Here is a 20,929-nt window from a genome sequence, read left to right on the forward strand (position 1 = left end):
TTCTCTGCCTCCGACACTCCACGTTCCACCATGTCCAATCGCTCAGCCTATCAACCCTCTCGGACATGCGATTCATTCTGTATGCCAACGAGTCAATTTTTCCATCTATAGTAGTTAACCTCTGTTGCATGGAGGCCTGTATTTTCTTTAAATCATCACTTGGGACGTTATCTGTATTATCTTGTTCAGCCACAGTGGATTCTGTCATCCTCTCGCGTGCCCGCTGTTTTGCGTTGTTCAAAATTTAGTTTTGATTGCGCCTTATCTGTTTTCCCCATGTTGTGAAATTAGGTGTTTGCTGCAGCGCTTGGATTGCACTCCGTCGAGCACAGCAATAAGCCTCTGGGGCGGAGCTCCCCTACGCGCAGCCCCCGTCGTACACCACACGTGCATTAGAGCGCCGTCAGTGCCACCAAGCACTTGCCAGAGCAGTAGAACACAGGGTCGGCCCGAAAGAGGGGGGGAGGGAGGGGGGGAGGAGGGAGGGGGGGGAGATGCCCAGACCTCTATCCGGTACTGCCCAAACAATTCCACCACACAGTTCAGCCTCATTTTCGCCAGCGGTGCTAGGCTGCTTATGGACTGCAAGCCTTCGTTATGTCCCCTCGGTGTGTCGCAGACTATACTTTTATGCAATATTTAATGCTGTGCCTTTACTGTAGAATATATGGGTCCCTCTGCGGCGCTCCTTAGGAGCTAGACATCTCTTCCTCATGTGGTTGTGGTTATCTATAAGCGCACTGCTGCCCTTCAATCCCACAGCTGCAACCACCGGGGCCCTTCGCATAAGCTGCGGTGCCCCTCCACCCGCTAGCTGTACTGGGGCAGTATTAGTTTGCTTAATTGGAAGGTGCGGCTGCTGTTGTGCGATCCATTGCAGCGCACTCAAGCTGCTCAGTTCTTACAGTCGCAGCACCTCGTCAAGTCTAATACCACCGAGATTACAACTGGCCAGCACCTCTGTACAAGCCCTCAATTCGGGCTGGATTTGTTTGGGGAACCAGTCTTTCCTCAGGCACTCTCACTGACATGCAGGCCCTCCGCCATGCGCCAGCACTGACCTTTTGCAAAACGAGGTTCGGCATCCTCAGGAAACCGGGACCTCCCTTACCCGGAGCTGGCGTGCACCGCAGCAGTTCCTCTTGCCGCTCATTGGTGCAGCAGCCTCGGTACGTCTCCGATCAATCGGCCCCCACGCAGGCTGCACCACAGACCCTCCTCCAGGCTGCGTATACTCTTCGGCCTCCCACAGCCTCGGTGCTGGCACGATTTTGGAAAGAGGCACGTATTTCGGCGTCTGATAACCAGGTGATCTCTTGCCGCTTAATTTGATCGTTTTGATTACTGTAATGTGTCCGATTCATGAAGCATTAATTGGCGGTTTTCGGAGCGGAGTTACTCCGCGGCCATCTTGGGTCCTGGCTAGCTCCGCCCCCATAGAGTGTGCTTTTTTTGAGCTGTTGTAAATCAGTTTAGTAGTTGTTGAGAAATTCAGGTTTAAAAAATGTGTATATCTGGATGGTTGGGTCTCCGAGAGTCTCTTGAGAGTGTCGAAGGAGCGCCTATTTAAAACCAGAGCACTCCGATTGACCCAGGGAACTTTTTTTCCCCTTGGGCCATCTCGCTCCTGTGGGAGACAACTCCTGCGGGAGCGAGCGCTATGATTGACTGCCAGCAACATGAGAAAAAAGTTGCTGCCAGCCTTTGCAGGACTCATGGACTTAGTCCCTTATCCTGAAGTTAGGAAAAAAAAAAGCCCATCCGCCTGGGACGCATTCCATAAGGGGAGGGGGACTGCACGGCCTCCCTGCCCGAGCCATTCTAGGCCCTGGTGCCGAAATCTCCCAAAAAGGGACCACTCCACTCCCTGAGCCTTTAAAGGCCCCGGGTACTCCATCCCCCCCAGGACTGATTTCTGCAATTAAGGGGAAAGGGGGTCCTCCTCCCAGAGCAGGCCATTATAGGCCCAAGGGAGGCAACCTCCCGAGCCAAAATATTCAAAATGGGGGAAGAGGGCCATGCAGCCCCCCCCACCCTGCGCCTTAACTGACCCCAGGGACCCCATCCCCCATTGGCGACTCACTTGCTGTGTCCCTGGGAGCCCACCCCCAGGGCACAATGGTTTCCCTGCCCGCACTGTGTGGGCAAGGAAACTTGTGCTTCCTCCAGCCTGGTGGAAGCATTTTTTAATATCTTGCCAAACGGGAGCAAACACAATAACTGCTCCCTGCAGGTGGGAGCTTAAAAAATGCACACGACCTCCCCTCTGCTTTTCTATTGGTTTGGCCTTAAGGAATGGGATCCTGAGGGCCTGATGAGGTTCGGGGAGGCACACCTTGGTTATTTTAAGCAAATAGTGTATTTTTGACAGGTGTTGCACAGTGTGCACTGTTCTTAGTAGATACTTTTTAATACTCTGTGGTGCATTTCTCGTGACAGTTTCACGGTCTGCAAATAGTGTGATACAGAGTAAATGCGGTCCACAGTACCCACTTTTCTACTTTTATCAACTTCATTTCTCAATCTAGGTTCCATGACTGAGGCGACTGATCAAGATAAAAGCTTTCCATAGCGCGGCATTAATTTGGAACAGACCTCGAGTATCTGGAGAAACTTTACTTTCTCTATATATATTGAAAATAGAGTGCAATAAGAGTTTCCTATACATCTGCAGTTGATTGTTAATGTGAACTAGGCTACCTGTGAAGTGTATGGTATAGGGTCCATGTTGCACAGGACACATGCTTGCTGCACCTAAGGTGGTTGTATCTGTGATGGCATGAACGATCCTTCATTTTATTCTGAGCTATTTTGCACTTGCTTTCAGGCCTCTAATGCCAACTAGTTTATAGAGTATTGTGTACAAAAGAAACTTGGATGAGGTCATCAGTGATGTCATTTGAGATGTCACCAGTGAGGTCATAAATGATGTCATAGAACATATCATGAGTGACGTTATGTGGAAGGTCATAAGCAGTGCATGGCCGGGAGCAGGTTATAATTAACTAACTTTAACTGGTGAACTTCTGTGTTTTTTTAACTTAACTTTAACGTTATAGATAGCGTGAGTTCCCGAGGGTGTAAAACCTATTGGAACAAATCACTGGTGCAGATCAAAAGTGTAGCAGGGGCAACCTTCCCTTCTAACATGCTGACTTTATTGTTTCTACTTATATTAGAGTATCTAACATATTAAAGTCAGTGGGTGTTAGCAACTGCACTACTGTAGTATGACTCTAGCAGCTAAAGGAAGAACTTATTTGCACAGGCTGTGAACCGAAAAGCTGATATCCCTAATAAATGATATAATTAATGTTCTAATAAAGAAATGGAATCACCTCTTTAAAACGTATGTGTCCTACTCATTCTGCCCTGATACAGGTGACCATCGCCCTTGTGCTGTCTAGGCTGGACTACTCAAATAGTTTATATTTGGGCCTTCCAGCCGGGCAGCTCAAGAGGCTGCAGCTGGTTCAAAATCAGGCGGCCAGGCTGATCTGTGGGCTTCCTAAATGGCAGTCCATCGGGCCAGGCCTGGCAGACCTGCACTGGCTGCCGGTAGCCCAGAGGGCGGCTTTTAAAACCGGCTGCATTATCTTTAGGGCATTACAAAGTAAAGGCCCCAAATTTATCATCAATCTGCTTGCCAGATACACCCCCTCCCGCAACCTCCGCTCTGGTCACAAAAACTTGCTCATGGTGCCGGTTGTTAGGAAACAACGTCAGGGCGGCAGCTCTTTTCATTTTCTTGCTGCCTCCCTCTGGAACTCCTTACCAGCTTCTTTAAGGTCACACGAGGATATTCTAGCCTTTAGACTAGCCTTTAAGACCTGGCTTTTTAGAGAAGCTTATCCTTAGACGTTCTAAGTTGTCCTCCTGTTGTTGTGTTATGCTCTGAAAACCTCCTACAGCGCCATGAAGCCTACGGGCGTACGTGCGCTTTATAAGCTAAATTTAACATAACATAACATAACTCAAGACAATACATAAACCAATTCATTTAGCAACATAAGTGGCCTTTAACTTGACAGAGAAATTTAAGAGTGCACATTGCAGTGAACTGGTGACACAGCCAAAGACTACAAGTACTGACGAGAGGGCTCTTAATTTGAATAACCCTTAGACATGCACATAGTTCTTTTTTTTACTCCCAGGATCTAACGATTCCCACGTATCAGAATAGAATGAGGAATGCAGTCCCTAACCCCACCATGTCTTTAGTCAGATAAATGATTATATAACATCCTTCGCTAAAGATTATATTGGAAATGTGCTCTCAACTTTGCGTGCTGTATGATAGTCCAGACTGTCTGGACATGACCCTTATGTTGGTGATGCCAAGCAAAGTCTTAAGAGGTAAGGTACTGAATATAAGATTAAAGAGTTTGCACTGCTATCTTAAATACTACCCTGGATGAAACTAAGAATTAGCCCATGCTATCTACCACCTCTTACTGAAGCTAAAAATGAGATCTAAAATTCCAGGTTTTGTTTTATTGCCTGTAGACCTCTCTCAGATGACTATAATGAATGTAGCTGGATTGCAATGCTCCTTACACTTCGGAACAAACCTAAATAAAATTAAGGAAAAAACTGAGAAAAGCAATCTGCAATCTACCTTGGTGGTCAAAGAGTGAGTCGGCAGCAGTTGCTTTCATTGAAGGTGCCTGTGTGATGGGCTTCAGGAAGAACCTGTATCCCCTCAGAATAGATGCCATGAAGCGCAGGAAAGCCTCCTGGATCTCCATCTCCACTTCAGTCATCTTCTTTTGCCAGGAGAAATCGGCCTCTATTGGTGTCATCTCCACAGCAGATCCTTCCTGTGTCTTCCTGTGGACTGGAAAATAAAAGAAAGGGGCTGATTAAAAGGATACATTTTCAACTCATGTAAGCAGTCTACTGTACTGAACATTGTTCATGAGCTCATGGTCACACAAAATATTTCAAAGTTCCATAATTGCAAATACCCCTTTTAAATGCATTTTAACATGAAGTCTTTCTGATAATACATTGAACAGTTTGAATGTAATGTGAAGCAGGAGTACTGAAGAACAAGTTACTTACCTTCGGTAATGATATATCTGTAAGAAACATTAGTTAGTTAGATTCCTCACCTTAGAATATCCCCAGGCTTCAGGCTGGATCCAGAAAGATTTTTCTTCAGCAATACCCTTGCGGCTCTGCGTCCGTCGTGGGCGTCGTGCGCCGGGATGACGTCGGAGTACTTAGACACCGCCCTCTCGCGCTGACGTCAGTTCTTGTACATAGCTTTCCACGCCAGGAACGCAGAGCCATGCAAGAGACCGACACTGGTGCCAAAAAATGCTAGGGCCCTGAAAGGGATAACCTCAACCCTAGATATCGGTTCGCAGAACGGGGAGGATGGGTGAGTCGGTGAGGAATATAACTAACTAATGTTTCTTACAGATATATCGTTACCGAAGGTAAGTAACGTGTTCATCTGAAAGAAACACGTTAGTTAGATTCCTCACCTTAGAATAGATACCCCAGCAACACCAACCCCGGTAGTGGGTCTGCGAACCAAGATCACACCAGAAAGTCCTGGAGAACAGAACGGCCAAAGAAGCAGTCTCTCCGGACTTGGCTGTCCAGGCAATAATGTTTAGCAAACGTGTGCAGCGAGGCCCACGTTGCTGCCTGACAGATGTCCTGCAAGGGGACTCCCCGGCCCAGGGCAGTAGTCGCCGCTGTGGCCCGAGTGGAATGGGCCCTCAGCCCTACAGGAGGTTCCTTTTTAGCCAAGGAGTAACAAGCTTTGATACACAAAACGACCAACCGAGAGATGGTCCGCTTGTGCACCGGCTGAGGGTTCGGGTGGTACCACCCGCGCGGCTCCGCCGGAGCTGCAGGAGTCACGACCGTCCCCATACCCACAGGTCCCTGGGACCGACGCGACTCCGGCGGAGGTCAGTGCCTTCCTCTCGGCATGAGGGGCCTGCACCAGAGTCGAGAGAGTAGACCAAAGAGTCCAAAAGTTTAGTCAAAAAATGACTAAAAGGGTATGCTCTTCCTGGATCAGCGCTGTATGGCGCGGAAAAAAGAAGAACTGACGTCAGCACGCGAGGGCGGCGTCTAAGTACTCTGACGACGTCATCCCGGCGCACGACACCGGACGCACAGCCGCAGACAACGCCTAGCGACGCGCAAGGGTATTGCTGACGAAAAATCTTCCCAGATCCAGCCTGACGCCTGGGGATATTCTAAGGTGAGGAATCTAACTAACGGGTTTCCATCAGATGCTAACATACACAACTGGTGTTAGAAAGTAAAAAGAGTGAAGGAAAAATAAAGCTAAATCACTTTGCTGCACCTCTCACACAACCATCACAATATATTCATAAATATTTACAACCCCACATTCCTCTAGAATAATTGTAGTTAAGGTCTTGGCCAAGACCTTAACTACAATCATTCTAGAGGAGTGGTCCTTGGAGATACAGTGTCACCAGAAACAGTCTTATTTTCTGTTCTCTCTCCATCCAATCTTGTTGGACCTTCTACAGTATTGATTCTCATGTTATTTTTATGAGTATGAGGATGACTGATGTATGTATGGAGCAGTGAGTATGGTGAGAATGTACATGTGTTGGTAGCTGTGGGGTTGTAAATATTTATGAATATATTGTCTGTTATTATGTATTATATGCAATATATGTTTTTGTACAAATTATCAGATGTCATTACTGAAGATGAATCTAAAAATATTTTTCTAATTAATTCTTTAAATCAAATAATTCTTTGAAATAAATAATAAAATGAGCTTAAAAAATTCTTTTGTATTTACTTTAATTTGTTCCCAAGTATAGACTAATTGTTGGCAGGATAGAACCTGAATAGGTCTGTTTAAAAGTAATTTAGGTCTTGATAGAGGTTTCTTTAGAATTTTTCTTGTTTTTCCCCCTTCTCTTAGACCTTAAAGTACCCTTAGGGGGGGGCTTTTTCTTTACAGTTTTCTTACAACTCCAGCACTCTTGGGCAATGGCAGGGCAATGTCTGTAATTAGAGAGGTGAGAAGGAGAGCCACACCTGAAGCACTGAAAACCAGATATGTTCCGTGCAGAAGTCATACATTTAATATTTCTGTCCAATAGGTCCTTACTCTTTTTAGATTTGACATCGCTGGTAAGCTGTCGAGCGCTACTAAAGGAATTAGCGGCAGCAACAGAGGAGTACGTTTTGGACTCTAACTGTTTTGAATCCAATTCGGAGCGTCAGATACTCTTTGCGAAGTCATCTAAGGAGGGATTCTTACAAGGCAGAAGTTTCTGCTAGATTTTCTTGGAGTAACATCTGCAGACAATTTGATACCTTATTAGCTGAGGGGTAAAATCATCAAAATCACAATAACTGGCTAGAACCTTTAACGCGGTGACATAAGTATGGATGGATTCATTAGGATTTTGGACATGGGTGAAGAACTTGTGTCTGTACACAACTAAATTTACTTTGCCTTCAAAATAAGTATTGAGTTGTTTGAGAGCTAGTTGGTATTCATCCAGGTCACCGCTGTCGTGACCAGAATATGTTGGTAGATGGTCAAAAACATTCTGGCCTGCTACGGCTAAATAATAGTAGAGAAGACTGCATTTCCTATCTGGTTTGAATTTCATGCCATCAATGGCTCCCAAGTAAGCATTAAAAGATCTGAACCATAACTGCCATGTTAGTGGTAGTTCACCTGGATCCTGCAAGAAATAGCTCAGAGGAGTAACAGTTTGCATGGTGCAGTGATAAACAGTTCAGGAAGAAAAAGAACAAAGCAAGAAAGAAGAAGAAAGACAGAGAAGCAAATGGAAAAATTACAAATTAGAGGCTTGGATAGGATGTGAGAATCACAGAGTTCACAGGCGTTGGAGAATCAGAAGAAAACGATGCAGTAATGATCGGTGCTAGCTCAGAAATGTTCTTACAGCTGTAGAATGCTAAGCAACGGAGCAAGTTTACAAAGGATGTGTGTGGATCACTGAATCCACAAGTTCTGAAGAGAAGTTAGCGTGCTTGTTGCATGCGCTTCCTTGTACACAGAAAGTGATGCAACGAGATGACAGGAAAGACCGGAGCGATATCCCACAGTCCGAAATGCGAGCTGGTCGTGGAGAAGGCGTTCAGAGTTTGGGAAATCCAAAAGAAATGTCCAGAGGGACGCGCTGTAAGGAGAGAGTGCGTCAATGCCGGAGTGGTCTCCCACGGCTCGAAGCACGGAGAGAGTCGAAAATGCTGATGCAAGCGCACAAAGACAGGCAGTGGTATCCCAGGAGACCAGGGTTTGTTGCATCGGGTTGCGTGTCCAAGGAAACCTTTGTGACGACAGGGCAGCCTCGCTGAAAGGTAAGGAGCATGTGTAAGCGCATCGAGAGATTGTTTGCAGTGAAGTTTGAACACAAACACTGGCGCATGTAGATGCGTTTGTGAGGCTCCTCGTAAAAGATTTGAATGAAGACACGGGCGCAAGGGCAAAGCGGGCGATAGTCTAAAAATGAGGAAATAGTTTAGTGCAAGTTGCGCGGAGTCCTCATAGGCAGTAAAGGAGATGGGGGGGGAAAAACACGATCCCTGGGACCGTTGAAAAGAGAAAACAAAACACAGTACCTTATTGAAGCAGGACTTGAGTAGGAAGAGACTTGACAGATAGGAGAGCTCCAGATCCCATGCCAGTCGCCAAATGAAAAGACGCTGTCCACAGCCGGATAAGTTAGACAGGAGCTTTATTGCAGAAACAGGTACACAGGTCTAACGGGCCCAGAGAATCAGCACCAACTGAAGTTGGTGTTCTAATCCTCTGTTCCCAAACATTCCAATACAGCAGTACACTAGATAGTGGGACAGAATAATCCCAGCATTCTATACCATAAAGAGTACAACAGGAGGGAACACAGAAATGCAATATGCAGGTCACCACAGCAGTCCTCCCCTAAGCTGTGACAAGGCAAAGGACGCTGCAGAAGGCTGAAAGACAACGGAGTACAGCTTGGCCAATGCTAGCTTGTTGGCATGCTCATAAGTCCACACATTAGTGTTTGATGCAAGTGTGTTGAGCGGAACAAGTAGTGCTTTGCAGATGTCCGCTATCAGGATGTTACAGAAGAAAACTACAGATGCTTCTTTCTTACAAGTGGAGGGGAGTCTGGGAGGTTTAGGCAAAAACCCCTTGGCCTTAGCGTAACAAGCCTGGATACAGTTGGCCAGCCAACGTGTGATGCTCGCTTTGGAGACAGTACGCCTTTATGTGGCTTAAAGAAAGATACAAAGAGTTATTGTGTCCTGTGGAAAGGTTTTGTTCAGTCAAAGTAATACAGGAGGGCTTCATTTTACTTCTAGTGTGTGGAGAGCCCTCTTTACCACTGACTCAGAATGTGGGAAGAACACTGGGAGTTCTATGGTCTGGTTGAGGTGGAAAGAAGAGACCACATTGGGGAGAACTTTGGGGTTTGTCTTAAGGACTGCATTATCTGCAAGACCTTGGAAGAGGGGTTATTCAAGAGTCAGGGCCTGAATTTCATGGACACGCCTGAGGGATGTGACTACTTCTAGGAAGGATACTGTAAAGGGCATGCGTGAAGTAGTATGAAAGGAGGTGCCATAAGTCTGGTGAGAAGTATATTGAGATTCCACATGTGGATGGGTGGCAGCCTGGGTGAAAATACTCTTTATTCCCTGCAGAAATGCCTTAATGAATGGAACTCTGAAGAGTTGACTGTGCTCCCTGCTCTGAAGGTACGTGGCAGCCAAGGGAAGTCTAATGAAAGTATGATCAAGGCCTGCTTTTTGCAGGTGAAGCAAGTAACAGACAATATCTTAAGACTGCTGCTTTGGGCATGGTTGATGTGTCTGGGAGAGCAGTACTGCACAAACTGCTTCCATTTAGCTGCATAGCAGCCTCTTGTTGTAGCTTCCTTGAGGATCATTATACACTCTTGAGGTAAGTTGAAGTAGCCAAATTCTAAGACATCAGGAGCCAGATCGCAAAATTGAGCTACTTGGGGTTTGGGTGCCACAGTGTGCCCCGACTCTACATGAGGTCTGGCCGATTGGGCAGCATTTCGTGAGGTCCCAGGGACAGGTCAAAACTAATGGTGAAGCAGGGCTGCCTGGCCCAAGTGGGTGCCTCTGGATGAGCGTGAGATATTTGCTGAAGCCTCCCAACCACGAGCAGAAGATGGGGGAGAGGCGGATAAGCAAAGGCAAATATCCCTGACCAATTCATTCCTAGTGGACACTTGGGAGGTGACGCTTGGGCATTTTATAATTACAGGGGTGGCAAAGAGGTCTATGTTGGGAAACCCCCACCACTGGAAGTTCGGGAGGAGGACTTGCGGGTGGAGTTCCCACTCATGGACTGGCTGCGTCCTGCTGAGCAGGTCTACAAATTCATTGCCCACAACTGGCAGGTATTTTGCCAGTAGATGGACTTTGCGATTGATTGCCCACCTTCAAATGCTCTGCGCCAAAGAAGCTATCTGTGGTGAGCAAGTCTGTCATTTCTTTAGATAGCTCATGGCTGCTATGTTGCCTCTGTGAATAAAGACGACCTTGTGCTGCACATAAATGAGGAACAACTTAAGAACAAGCTGGACAGCCAGTAGTTCCAGGTAGATGGTGTGGAGACCCTGTTGATGGGGTGTCCACGCGCCCTGTACAGTCAAGTTGTTGAAGTGTGCTCCCCAGCCAGTAAGGGAAGCACCAGTTGTGATGTTCGCCTGCGGTACTGGGTCAAGAAATTGGCCACCCTTATAACAGATTGGTGGTGTTCCACCACTGCACAGAGTGATGACTGCGGCCCCAGATCAACCCTAGATCCTCGCAGCAACCCTTTGCTTGTGACCACTGCGCCGCAAAGCACTCTTGCAAAGGACACATATGTAACCAGGAATGAGGAAATATGGTGATGCAGGAAGCTATCAAGCCAGCCATTAAAGTAAGGGAAGACGTTGATGCCATTTCATTGAAAGTGGGTGGCTACCACTGCTAGATACTTTGTAAACACCCTGGGAGCAGGGTTACCAGGAAAGGGAACCACTTTGAACTGGTAATGCTGACCACTTACCACAAACCAGAGGTACCAGCGATGTGCAGGGTGGATGGGGATGTGGAAGTAGGAGTCCGTGAGGTTAAGGGTGGTCATGAAATCACCTGGCTCTAGTACAGGGATGACATCCTGGAGTGTCAGCATGTGGAAGTGCTCTGACAGGATGCATCTTTTGAGGGGCCCGAGGTAGAGTATGGGTCTGAGGGACCAATCCTTTTTGGGGATGAGAAAGTACAGAGAGCGTGAAAGGCACAAACTCTATTGCTATATCTCAATACACGCTTAGTAGTTTAGCTTGACACGATCTGAAAGCGGGTCTTTTTAAATCGCTATCATGAGATTAACAACTTAACCCTTAGAACGACTATATATCGAGTTAGTGTCTCGTGAACATGAAGGTAACTGACTATCCCACTCGGTGATTGACCGTGAATGCACAGTTTACGTTTTCATTAGACACGATTCACTGCACTGTTAGCAATTTCACTTCCGAGGCCTTTTGAGCACCTACGGTCACCGACTAATTTCTTTAACTCATTATTGCACACAACAACTGATTCCGGACTTTATCCTTTTAGAGCATCGCCCCTGAAGAAGGGCTAAGATAGCCCGAAATGCATTGGGCAATTGGATTAATGACGTATTGAACAAGAATGAATACAATTCTACGAAATTGCCTTGAAGAAATGGTTCAATAAATCAAATCTACTTTTGAATGAACCTTTGCTCATTTTGTTTCATATTCAAAAAAGAGATTTCCTCTCTGAGACTGAGTGCAATACGAATGACACTTTCCCATTCAGGAACGTGCTTACTCAAAGTACAGAGAGCTGCACTGATTCAATGGCCTCTTTCTGAAACAGTGTCTCTAATTCCACCTGGCGGAGGCGCTGGTATTCTCAGAAGAGGGTGTGCGTGTGTGGGAAGAAACATTTGATTGGGTTGAGGTAAATTCCAAGCAGTATTCCCTCCTTGATTACAAGAAACACCTGCAGTCGCTCCCCCAACTAGTGTAGTTTGATTCGGGGGAATGGAAAGGAAGTCAACTGTTTAGTGGGGGCAGTTGACTTGGCCACAGCACCTCTACTTCGGCATCTGGAGCAACTGCCCCTAGTAAAACCCTGTGAGAGTGTCTATTGCTGCCTCTGGTATGGTAGATGCCTCAGGAGAGATGGTTTTGGAGCCACCTCTATTGCTGGAACTACAAAAGGACCCTTTGGAGAAGGCGTCTGGAGGTCTCCCATTACCTTTATGGTGTCTGTGTCCCTTTTGATCTTTTCCAACATCTCGTCAACCTGTAGTCCAAAGAAGTGCTCCCCAAGGAAGGGCAGGTTGAAGAGATGCTGTTCTACCTCTGGTTTGAATCCAGAGACATGCAGCCAGGTGCGTCATCAAATCAGGACTCTGGATATAACTGTTCCGCGCTACATTGTCAGCTGCATCCAAGGTACAGCCTATCGTGGTGTTCAATATGAGCTTAATAGAGGGCCAAAAGGGGTAGCTACTTCGACTACCTCGCGCGCTGACGTCGGTTCTGTACACGACTTTCCGCGCAAGAAACGCAAATCCATGCAAGACACTGATCACTGGTGGACAAAACTAGGGCCCTGAAAGGATATCCATAACTCTAGAAATCAGTTCGCAGATCGGGGAGGATGGGTGGGGCAGTAAGGAATCTATAACTAACCTATGTTTCTTACAGATATATCGCTACCGAAGGTAATTAACTTGTTTATCTGAAAGAAACAGTTCGTTATAGATTCCTTACCTTTGAATAGATACCCCAGCAATACCCACCCCGGAGGTGGATCTGTGAACCAAGTTCACACCAGAAAGTTCTGGAGAACAGAACGGCCAAAGAAGCCGTCTCTCCGGACTTGGCTGTCAAGGCATTAGTGTCTCGTAAACGTGTGCAGCGATGCTCACGTAGCTGCCAGACAGATGTCATGTAGAGGAACTCCTCGTCCCAAAGCAGTAGTGGCTGCCGTCGCCCTGGTGGAATGGGCACGCAGCCCCACAGAAAGCTCCTTCTTTGCTAAGTGTGAGAAGTTGGCCTGGCATATGCTGACCACTAGTTATAGGGGACACCTTGCCCAGTCCAATTCGACACTTAAGGTGATAGGTTAAAAGACAACCTTTAAAGAAAGCTATCCTAGTGGTAGCTGTGGAGAGCAGCCTTCAGGCTAAGTCTTGGAGTGTTAAGCTTATTGTTTTACCATGGATAACCTCTTGAATGACCAAATGAAAGAGTAGTCCACACAGGTATATATTCAAAATATATTTATTTATTCTAAGAACAAATCCCACTAGTCTCTTGTGAGGCTGGAGGTAAAGATACAATTCAATAAAGCATTTATAACAACAATAAAGAGCACTGGAATCACAGGGCCCCAGGGGGGGACCAAACCATATATTAAAAAAGTGGTATAAGAACCACAACAGTTCTGCAGACAGTGCCTAGGGCACTTAGGATAGCTGGCCCCTTACGAAACCACCCAAGGTAGTGAGGAAGGGGACCCACGGGAAGCGTGTGCAGTGTTTAAACTACAGTCGGGATCCCTATTAAACCCTATGGGAAATGTTGCGGTTGGAAATTGCAAGAATCTGGACACTTCTAGCAGGAGTTCAAGTTCAGGAGTTTAGAGTTAAGCTCTTGGAGGGCCCACACCCACGATAGTACCGAGGTACCACTGTTACCTGCCCCAGGGAAGCCGGGTGCATAGGTCGTTTTCGGTGTCGGGTCGATGTCTCGTTTTCAATGGAAAAACGTGAAGAACTGCTGCTGGCGTGAAGCGTCGTCTATGTCATGCAGATTGAAAATGTAGGTCTTGAAGGTAAGAACCTGAAAGCAGAGAGGACAGAGTCTGGGTCACTAGCCAGTGACCAGGGGCCTTAGGAGAAAGAGCCCTTCAATGTCGGGTGTTTTCAGGTTGGAGACTGGTAGCTTGGATCAGCAGCCACGGGGTCCAGGAGGCTTCAAGGAAGGCCAGCTGCTGGAGGGCGACTGTCCCACGAAGGATGAAGGCCGCTGTGGTGTTAGTGTCCGGATTGGATCCACTAAGCCTTGGCAACAGCACCCCACGCAAGAATCAAGAAACAGCTACGGTGCAGACCGACGAGGTCTGAGCGAGGTCTCCAGCGAGGAGACTGTAGAGCAGACCTGGAGCAACCAGGGGAGCCCTTTAAAGTAAGGTTTGACCTCCGCTAGGGCCTACCAGTCGAGAGGCAAGGGACCGCGGAAGGCAGCAATTTGGAGTGCGTAAAGATGTGCCCACAGGTCGCCGGAGTGGGCTGGGGCGTCGTCCTTTGGCACAGGTGATGCTGAGAGGTTGGCTCAATGATGGGCCAAAGCACAACTTCCCCACTGGTTGGATTCGTGTGCTGTGCAAGAGGTGGCCGGTGTCCTGGAGTATTGGGTATCTCAGCACCCACGGGGTCAACAGTGCTAAGCTTTGCTGTGCACACTCACTGGCCTCTGGGATGCTTGGGAACCCACCTCAGGGTAGGCAGAAGTCTTCGTTGTCCGTAGGAGCAGCAGAGTTCCAACCGGGTCACTCGCAGTGTTTCAGGTGCCTGCCAAGCAGGGGGGTAATTCCTTTACCCCAAGGGAGATTTCTTCATTAAGCTGTGCGGCAGCTCGAAGTTTCAAGTCTCTGGGGACCCTCAACCCACCTTTATCCAGGGATTAGGGGAGTGTCTGAATCAGAGCCCACCAATGGGAGTTCAGGTGGGAAAGGGTGGCTACACCCTCTCCCCTTTGTGTGTTTCCCGCCGGGGCAGGGGACAGGAAACCCCTGAACCGGTCTGAGCCGGTGTATGCAGAAGTAGGCACTGGGGAAGCCTACGTGCAAGTTTGAAAGACATCCTAAGGTGCACCCACCCAGTTCCAATCCACATAGTCTGTCTGGGGAGGTGGGGACAGCTCTCTGCAACAAGATCCCTATTGTCCAGCTGCCGGGGCTGGAGTTATGCCCAGCAACAGGCAGCCAGAATCGTGTGGGTGGCGGGTAGCATCCATTTTGTACTATGTGTGCTCTTTTAAACTGGTGTCTAAAATCTGCCGCTTTTACCATATCACCCCTCTAGCAGGGGGGAATCATGCCCTCACTCCCATGGCTGGATTGGGGGTATGATTCCACGATGTTTGACACCAAACATGAAATGGTTCTGTGCAGCCACTCAAGTTATCACACTATCGCGATTACTTATAATGCGGTTAAGAGTATATGGTATGGCTGCACTACAAACAACCTCGCAATAGTTTTAACGAAGGTTGCAGAGGGGCCCTACTCAGGTAGGGGTTCCCCCTCACACATATCTCAGCACCCAGCCTAGTAGAATTAGCAAGGCCTGCCTTAGGGGTGACCTATGAGGATATATGTGTTGTATTTAAGTGGGATACAGGATACCTATATCCCTGTAAGGGGTGCAAGCACCACCTTACCCAGACTACAGTAGTGGTCTGGTGGTGTCAGTTTGTATGGCTGTCCCAGGGGTGGAACAATAAGTGCTGTAGCCCCTGGTAGGCCTCTGAGGGACCCATGCCCTGGGTACCTAGGGTACCATCTACAAGGGGCTCACAGGGTGTCCTCAGTATCCAATTGGTATTTACCTATAGTACTCACATCAGTTTAGAGAGGAAGCAGATAGGCTGGGGTCCTGGATAGCAGGGCCACAGCCTGGCTAGAGTCAAAAATCAGTCAAAACATCAGCAAAAAGTTGGGGGCAACTATGCAGTCGATGCCACTCTCCTACACTAAGGAATAGCAGGCTTTGATACACAAAACCTATCTGGAGTGCACGGCCCGACCTTTCTTGGCGCCCACGTAACCAACAAAGAGCTGGTCATCCACCCGGAACGGTTTGGTGCGATCCAAATGAACAAGTTACTAACCTTCGGTAACGATGTATCTGTAAGAAACATTAGTTAGTTAGATTCCTCACCTTAGAATATCCCCAGGCGTCAGACTGGATCCGGAAGATTTTTCGTCAGCAATACCCCTTGCGCGTCGCTAGGCGTCGTCTGCGGCTCCGCGTCCGTCGTCGGCGTCGTGCGCCGGGATGACGTCGTCGGAGTACTTAGACGCCGCCCTCGCGCGCTGACGTCAGTTCTTGTACATAGCCTTCCGCGCCAGGAACGCAGAGCCATGCAAAGACCGACACTGGTGCCAAAAATAAAATCTAGGGGCCTGAAAGGACAACCTTAACCCTAGATGTCAGTTCGCAGAACGGGGAGGATGGGTGGGTCGGTGAGGAATCTAACTAACTAATGTTTCTTACAGATACATCGTTACCGAAGGTTAGTAACTTGTTCATCTGAAAGAAACACGTTAGTTAGATTCCTCACCTTAGAATAGATACCCAAGCAATACCATCCCCGGTGGTGGGTCTGCGAACCAAGATCACACCAGAAAGTCCTGGAGGACAGAACGGCCAAAGAAGCCATCCCTCCGGACTTGGCTGTCAAGGCAATAATGCCTGGCAAACGTGTGTAGCGAAGCCCACGTCGCCGCCTGACAGATGTCCTGCAAAGGGACTCCCCGTCCCAAGGCAGTAGTAGCCGCCGTGGCCCGAGTAGAATGGGCGCGCAGCCCAACAGGAGGGTCCTTTTTAGCCAAGGAATAGCAGATTTTTATACACAAAACGACCCACCGAGAGATGGTTCGTTTGTGCACAGCTTTCCCCTTCTTAGCGCCCACGTACCCAACAAAAAGCTGGTCGTCCACCCGGAACTGTTTTGTGCGGTCCAGATAAAAGGAGAGCGCACGTTTCGGGTCCAGACGGTGGAGCCTCTCTTCCTCTTTGGAAGGATGCGGAGGCGGAAAGAAGGTGGGCAAGGTGACAGACTGCCCAAGGTGAAATGGAGTCACCACTTTAGGAAGAAAGGAGGGACAAGGCCGAAGGACAACCTTGTCCGGATGAACAGATAGAAAAGGAGGCTTTGAAGATAAAGCCTGGAGCTCACTCACCCGTCTAGCCGAGGTGATGGCTACCAGAAAAGCAGTCTTGAGAGTTAGAAGACGAAGAGGGCAATTGTGAAGAGGCTCGAAGGGAGCGCACATCAGGAATGTCAAAACCAGATTCAAGTCCCACTGAGGCATTACAAAAGGGACAGGAGGGAACGTGTGTGTAATGCCTTTGAGAAAGCGTGTAACCACAGGGGACTTGAAAAGAGAAGGCTGATCAGGAAGCCGCAAGAAGGCGGAGATGGCAGCAAGATAACCTTTCAGGGTGCCCAGGGCAGAGCCCTGCCGGGCCAGAGAAAGAAGGAAGAGGAGAACCTCAGAAAGAGGGGCGGAAAGGGGATCCACAGCCTTTGCTGTGCACCATGCCACAAATTTGTTCCACCGGCAGGCGTATACCGACTTTGTGGAGGGACGCCTGGCTGCCAGAATGATATCACAGACTTCAGGAGGCAAGTCAAATGGCATCAACTGCCGCCGCTCAATCTCCACGCATGGAGGTGGAGGCTGGACAGGTTCGGGTGGAGGACCGTCCCCTGCTGCTGCGACAGAAGATCCTCCCGAAGGGGCAGACGTATCGGGGGATCGGTCAACAGACTGAGTAGCTCGGGATACCAGTATCTTCGTGCCCAATCCGGAGCCACCAAGATGACTTGGGCCCGGTCGCGCCTGATCTTCTTCAGCACTCTGGGCAGAAGTGGTATAGGCGGAAAGGCGTACAACAGACCGCAACTCCACTCGTGACGAAAAGCGTCGCCGAGCGAGTGCCGCCTTGGAAATTCCAACGCGCAGAACTGCTGACATTGCGCGTTCTCTTCGGTGGCGAATAGATCTAACCAAGGCTCTCCCCACTGCTGAAAGAGGCCTTGCACCACTTCGGAGTTCAGACGCCATTCGTGATCCATCATGCACCGGCGGCTGAGTTCGTCTGCTCTGGCGTTCAGAGAGCCCGCCAGATGTTGAACCACCAGGGTGACGCCCTGGTGTTCCAGCCATGTCCAGAGGCGCAGAGCCTCCTGACAAAGGGTCCACGACCCCACCCCGCCCTGTTTGTTGCAGTACCACATGGCGGTGGTGTTGTCCGTGAACACCTGCACGACACTTCCCCTGACCGAGGGAAGGAAGGCTTTCAGTGCAAGCCGGATCGCTCTCAACTCCAACAGGTTGATGTGGAGACGAGACTCCGCCGGAGACCAGAGGCCTCTGATCTCCGCCTCTCCCATATGGCCACCCCATCCCAGGAGGGACGCATCCGTCACTACGACATGCTCCGGTTGGGGAAGGGAGAGGCTCTTGCCCTTGACCCACTCGCGGTCCGTGAGCCACCACTGCAACTGCTGTGCAGTACCCTCCGAGATCAAGACATGGTCGGACAGGTTGCCGTGATGCTGGGCCCACTGAAACTTCAGGTCCCACTGCAGAGCCCGCATGCGCCGCCTGGCGTGATGCACTAGTAGGATGCAGGAGGCCATCAGCCCCAGAAGCCGCAACACTAGCCTGACCGAAACCCGGGATAGAGGCCGAAAGATGGGAATCAGGGCCTGTATATCCCGGACCCGCTGTTCCGGAGGATGGACCCGGAACTGCGCCGAATCGAGAACCGCTCCGATGAAGAGGAGCTTCTGAGAGGGACTCAAGTGTGACTTCGGCACGTTGATGGAAAACCCCAGCAAATGCAGGAGATCCGCCGTAGTCTGGAGGTGGGAGACGACTGCCTGGGGCGAGCCCGCCTTCAACAACCAGTCGTCGAGATAGGGGAAGACTGGGACCCCTGATCTGCGCAGATGAGCTGCGACCACCGCCATCACTTTCGTGAACACCCGAGGGGCACTGGTGAGGCCGAAGGGGAGCACGGTAAACTGAAAGTGCTCTTGGCCCACCGTGAACCGCAGGTAACGCCGGTGGGCCGGCAGGACGGGGATATGGAAATATGCGTCCTGCAAGTCCAACGCTACCATCCAGTCTCCAGGATCTAGGGCAGCTAAAACCTGAGCCAACGTCAGCATCTTGAACCTTTCCTTTCGGAGGAAGGCATTGACGTTCCGGAGGTCCAAGATAGGGCGCAGGCCCCCCTTGCCCTTCTTGGGAACCAGAAAGTAGTGGGAATAACAACCACGACCTACTTCTGGACTCGGAACGCGCTCGACGGCCCCCTTGGCCAAGAGAGCCGAAACTTCCTCGCGGAGAAGATCCAAATGATCCCCCGAGATACGGTGGTGCTGTGGTGGCATGGCTGGAGGGGTCGTCTCGAAGGGGAGGGAGTAGCCCCTTCGGACGATTTGCAGCACCCACCTGTCCGATGTTATGGACCGCCAGTGGAGCAGGTGATGGCGAACTCTGCCGCCCACTGGCGTGGTATGGGCCTGAAAGCTCGGACTAGGAAGGCTTTGAGGCGGATGCTGCCGGGGTGGATGTGGGCTGACCACGTCGTCCTCCATTTCCGCCACGGCGGAAGCCACGTCCGCGACCGCGCGCAGGTTGGTTCTGCGGCTGGTGGCTTTGCGGACGTGAGGAGGCGCCCCTTCCTTGGCCACGAAAGGGGCGAAAAGCGGAGGTGTGCGCCCGCGGAGCCGAGAGGCCCAAGGACTTGGCCGTAGCCCGGGAGTCCTTAAAACGGTTCAGCGCACTGTCCGCCTTCTCACCAAACAGGCGAGTGCCATCAAAGGGCATGTCCATGAGGGTGTTCTGGACATCCCCGGAAAATGACGTGGACCGCATCCAGGCGTGGCGGCGGAGCGCCACCGTGGTGGAAATCGCCCGACCTAGCGAGTCCGTGGTGTCAAGCCCACATCTTATGGCGTGCCGTGCTGCATCCCTCCCATCGGCCAGAGCCTGGGAAAGACGCGTCCGGACCTCCTCCGGACACAGGGGCAGCACGTCCTCCACCGTATCCCACAGAGAATGGGAATAACGGTCCAAGAGACAGGCGGTATTTAAAGACCGCAGGCCCAAACTAAGGGACGAGAACAGTTTCTTGCCAAACTGCTCGAGTCTCTTGGAATCCCGGTCCGGCGGAGCGGTCGGGAAGGAGGATTGGGAAGTAGAGGCCTGGATAACCAGACTCTCGGGGGTAGGGTGTTGGGACAGGAAGCTGGGGTCGCCCGGAGCAGGGCGGTGGCGCCTGGCAACGTTCCTATCCACAGGAGGAACTGTGGAGGGCTTGGACCAGGTGCCCTGCAGAACGTCAGTGAGGGCCTCGTTAAACGGCAGCAGAGGCTCAGTGGAGCTTGCTGAGGTTTGAAGCACCTCAGTGAGGATGTTGGTCCTCACAGCCACGGCAGGCAACTCGAGCCCAAGGGCCTCAGCCGCCTTGCGCAGCACCACAGAAAATGCTGCACCCTCCTCCGAAGCCACGGTCGGAGGAGAAGTGAATCCAGCGTCTGGCGAGGTGTCCAGCCCGCTGGCCTCCCCCAGCTCATCTGCCCAGTCCTGAGAAAGCTGTGACTGAACAGCTAGAGGGTCCTCGAACCCCTCCCAGTCGCCCCCTTCTTCCGATTCCTGATAAACAGGAGGAATGATCGGAACCGGACTGTAGAGATGGTAGGTCTCTAGCGGCGTCGGATGCGGCGTCGGCGGACGCCGTGCCGGCGTCGGGTCCGGATGAGGGCTAAACTGGGGCGTCGGCGTCACAGGCGTCGGCGTCGGCGGCGCCGGTGACGGCGTCGGCGGCGCCGGTGACGGCGTCGGTGGTTCAGGCGTCGGCGCCGGTGGAGGAGTGACAAGGTCAACCGGCGTCGACTGGGGCCCAGGCATGGGCCCCGCGGGGACCTGCGGCGTCGAGACCGGAGTCGTCGACGGCGCCGGGGCCGGAGCCGCCGGCACGCGAGGTCGCCCAGTCGAGCCCGCGGGGCCCGAAGGCGCGCCAGCGGGCGTCGACGGCGGGGCCAGGCTCCTCATGGCCGAGAGGAAGGCACTGATC

At 50.4% G+C, this 20,929-nt stretch overlaps 1 protein-coding gene across 2 annotated transcripts in view; it reads right to left on the reverse strand.

Moving 5' to 3' along the window:
- Positions 1–20,929, reverse strand: part of DENND4C (DENN domain containing 4C) — a 1,124,311-nt gene that overhangs the window by 666,474 nt on the left and 436,908 nt on the right. For both annotated transcript variants that reach the window (XM_085634595.1, XM_085634603.1), the window contains one exon: positions 4,619–4,837. In XM_085634595.1, the coding sequence (XP_085490721.1) occupies positions 4,619–4,837 (219 nt within the window). The remainder of the gene's footprint in view (positions 1–4,618; positions 4,838–20,929) is intronic.

The sequence above is a fragment of the Triturus cristatus genome, chromosome 2_1 (assembly GCF_964204655.1).
Source record: "Triturus cristatus chromosome 2_1, aTriCri1.1, whole genome shotgun sequence".
NCBI classification, from domain to species: Eukaryota; Metazoa; Chordata; class Amphibia; order Caudata; family Salamandridae; genus Triturus; species Triturus cristatus.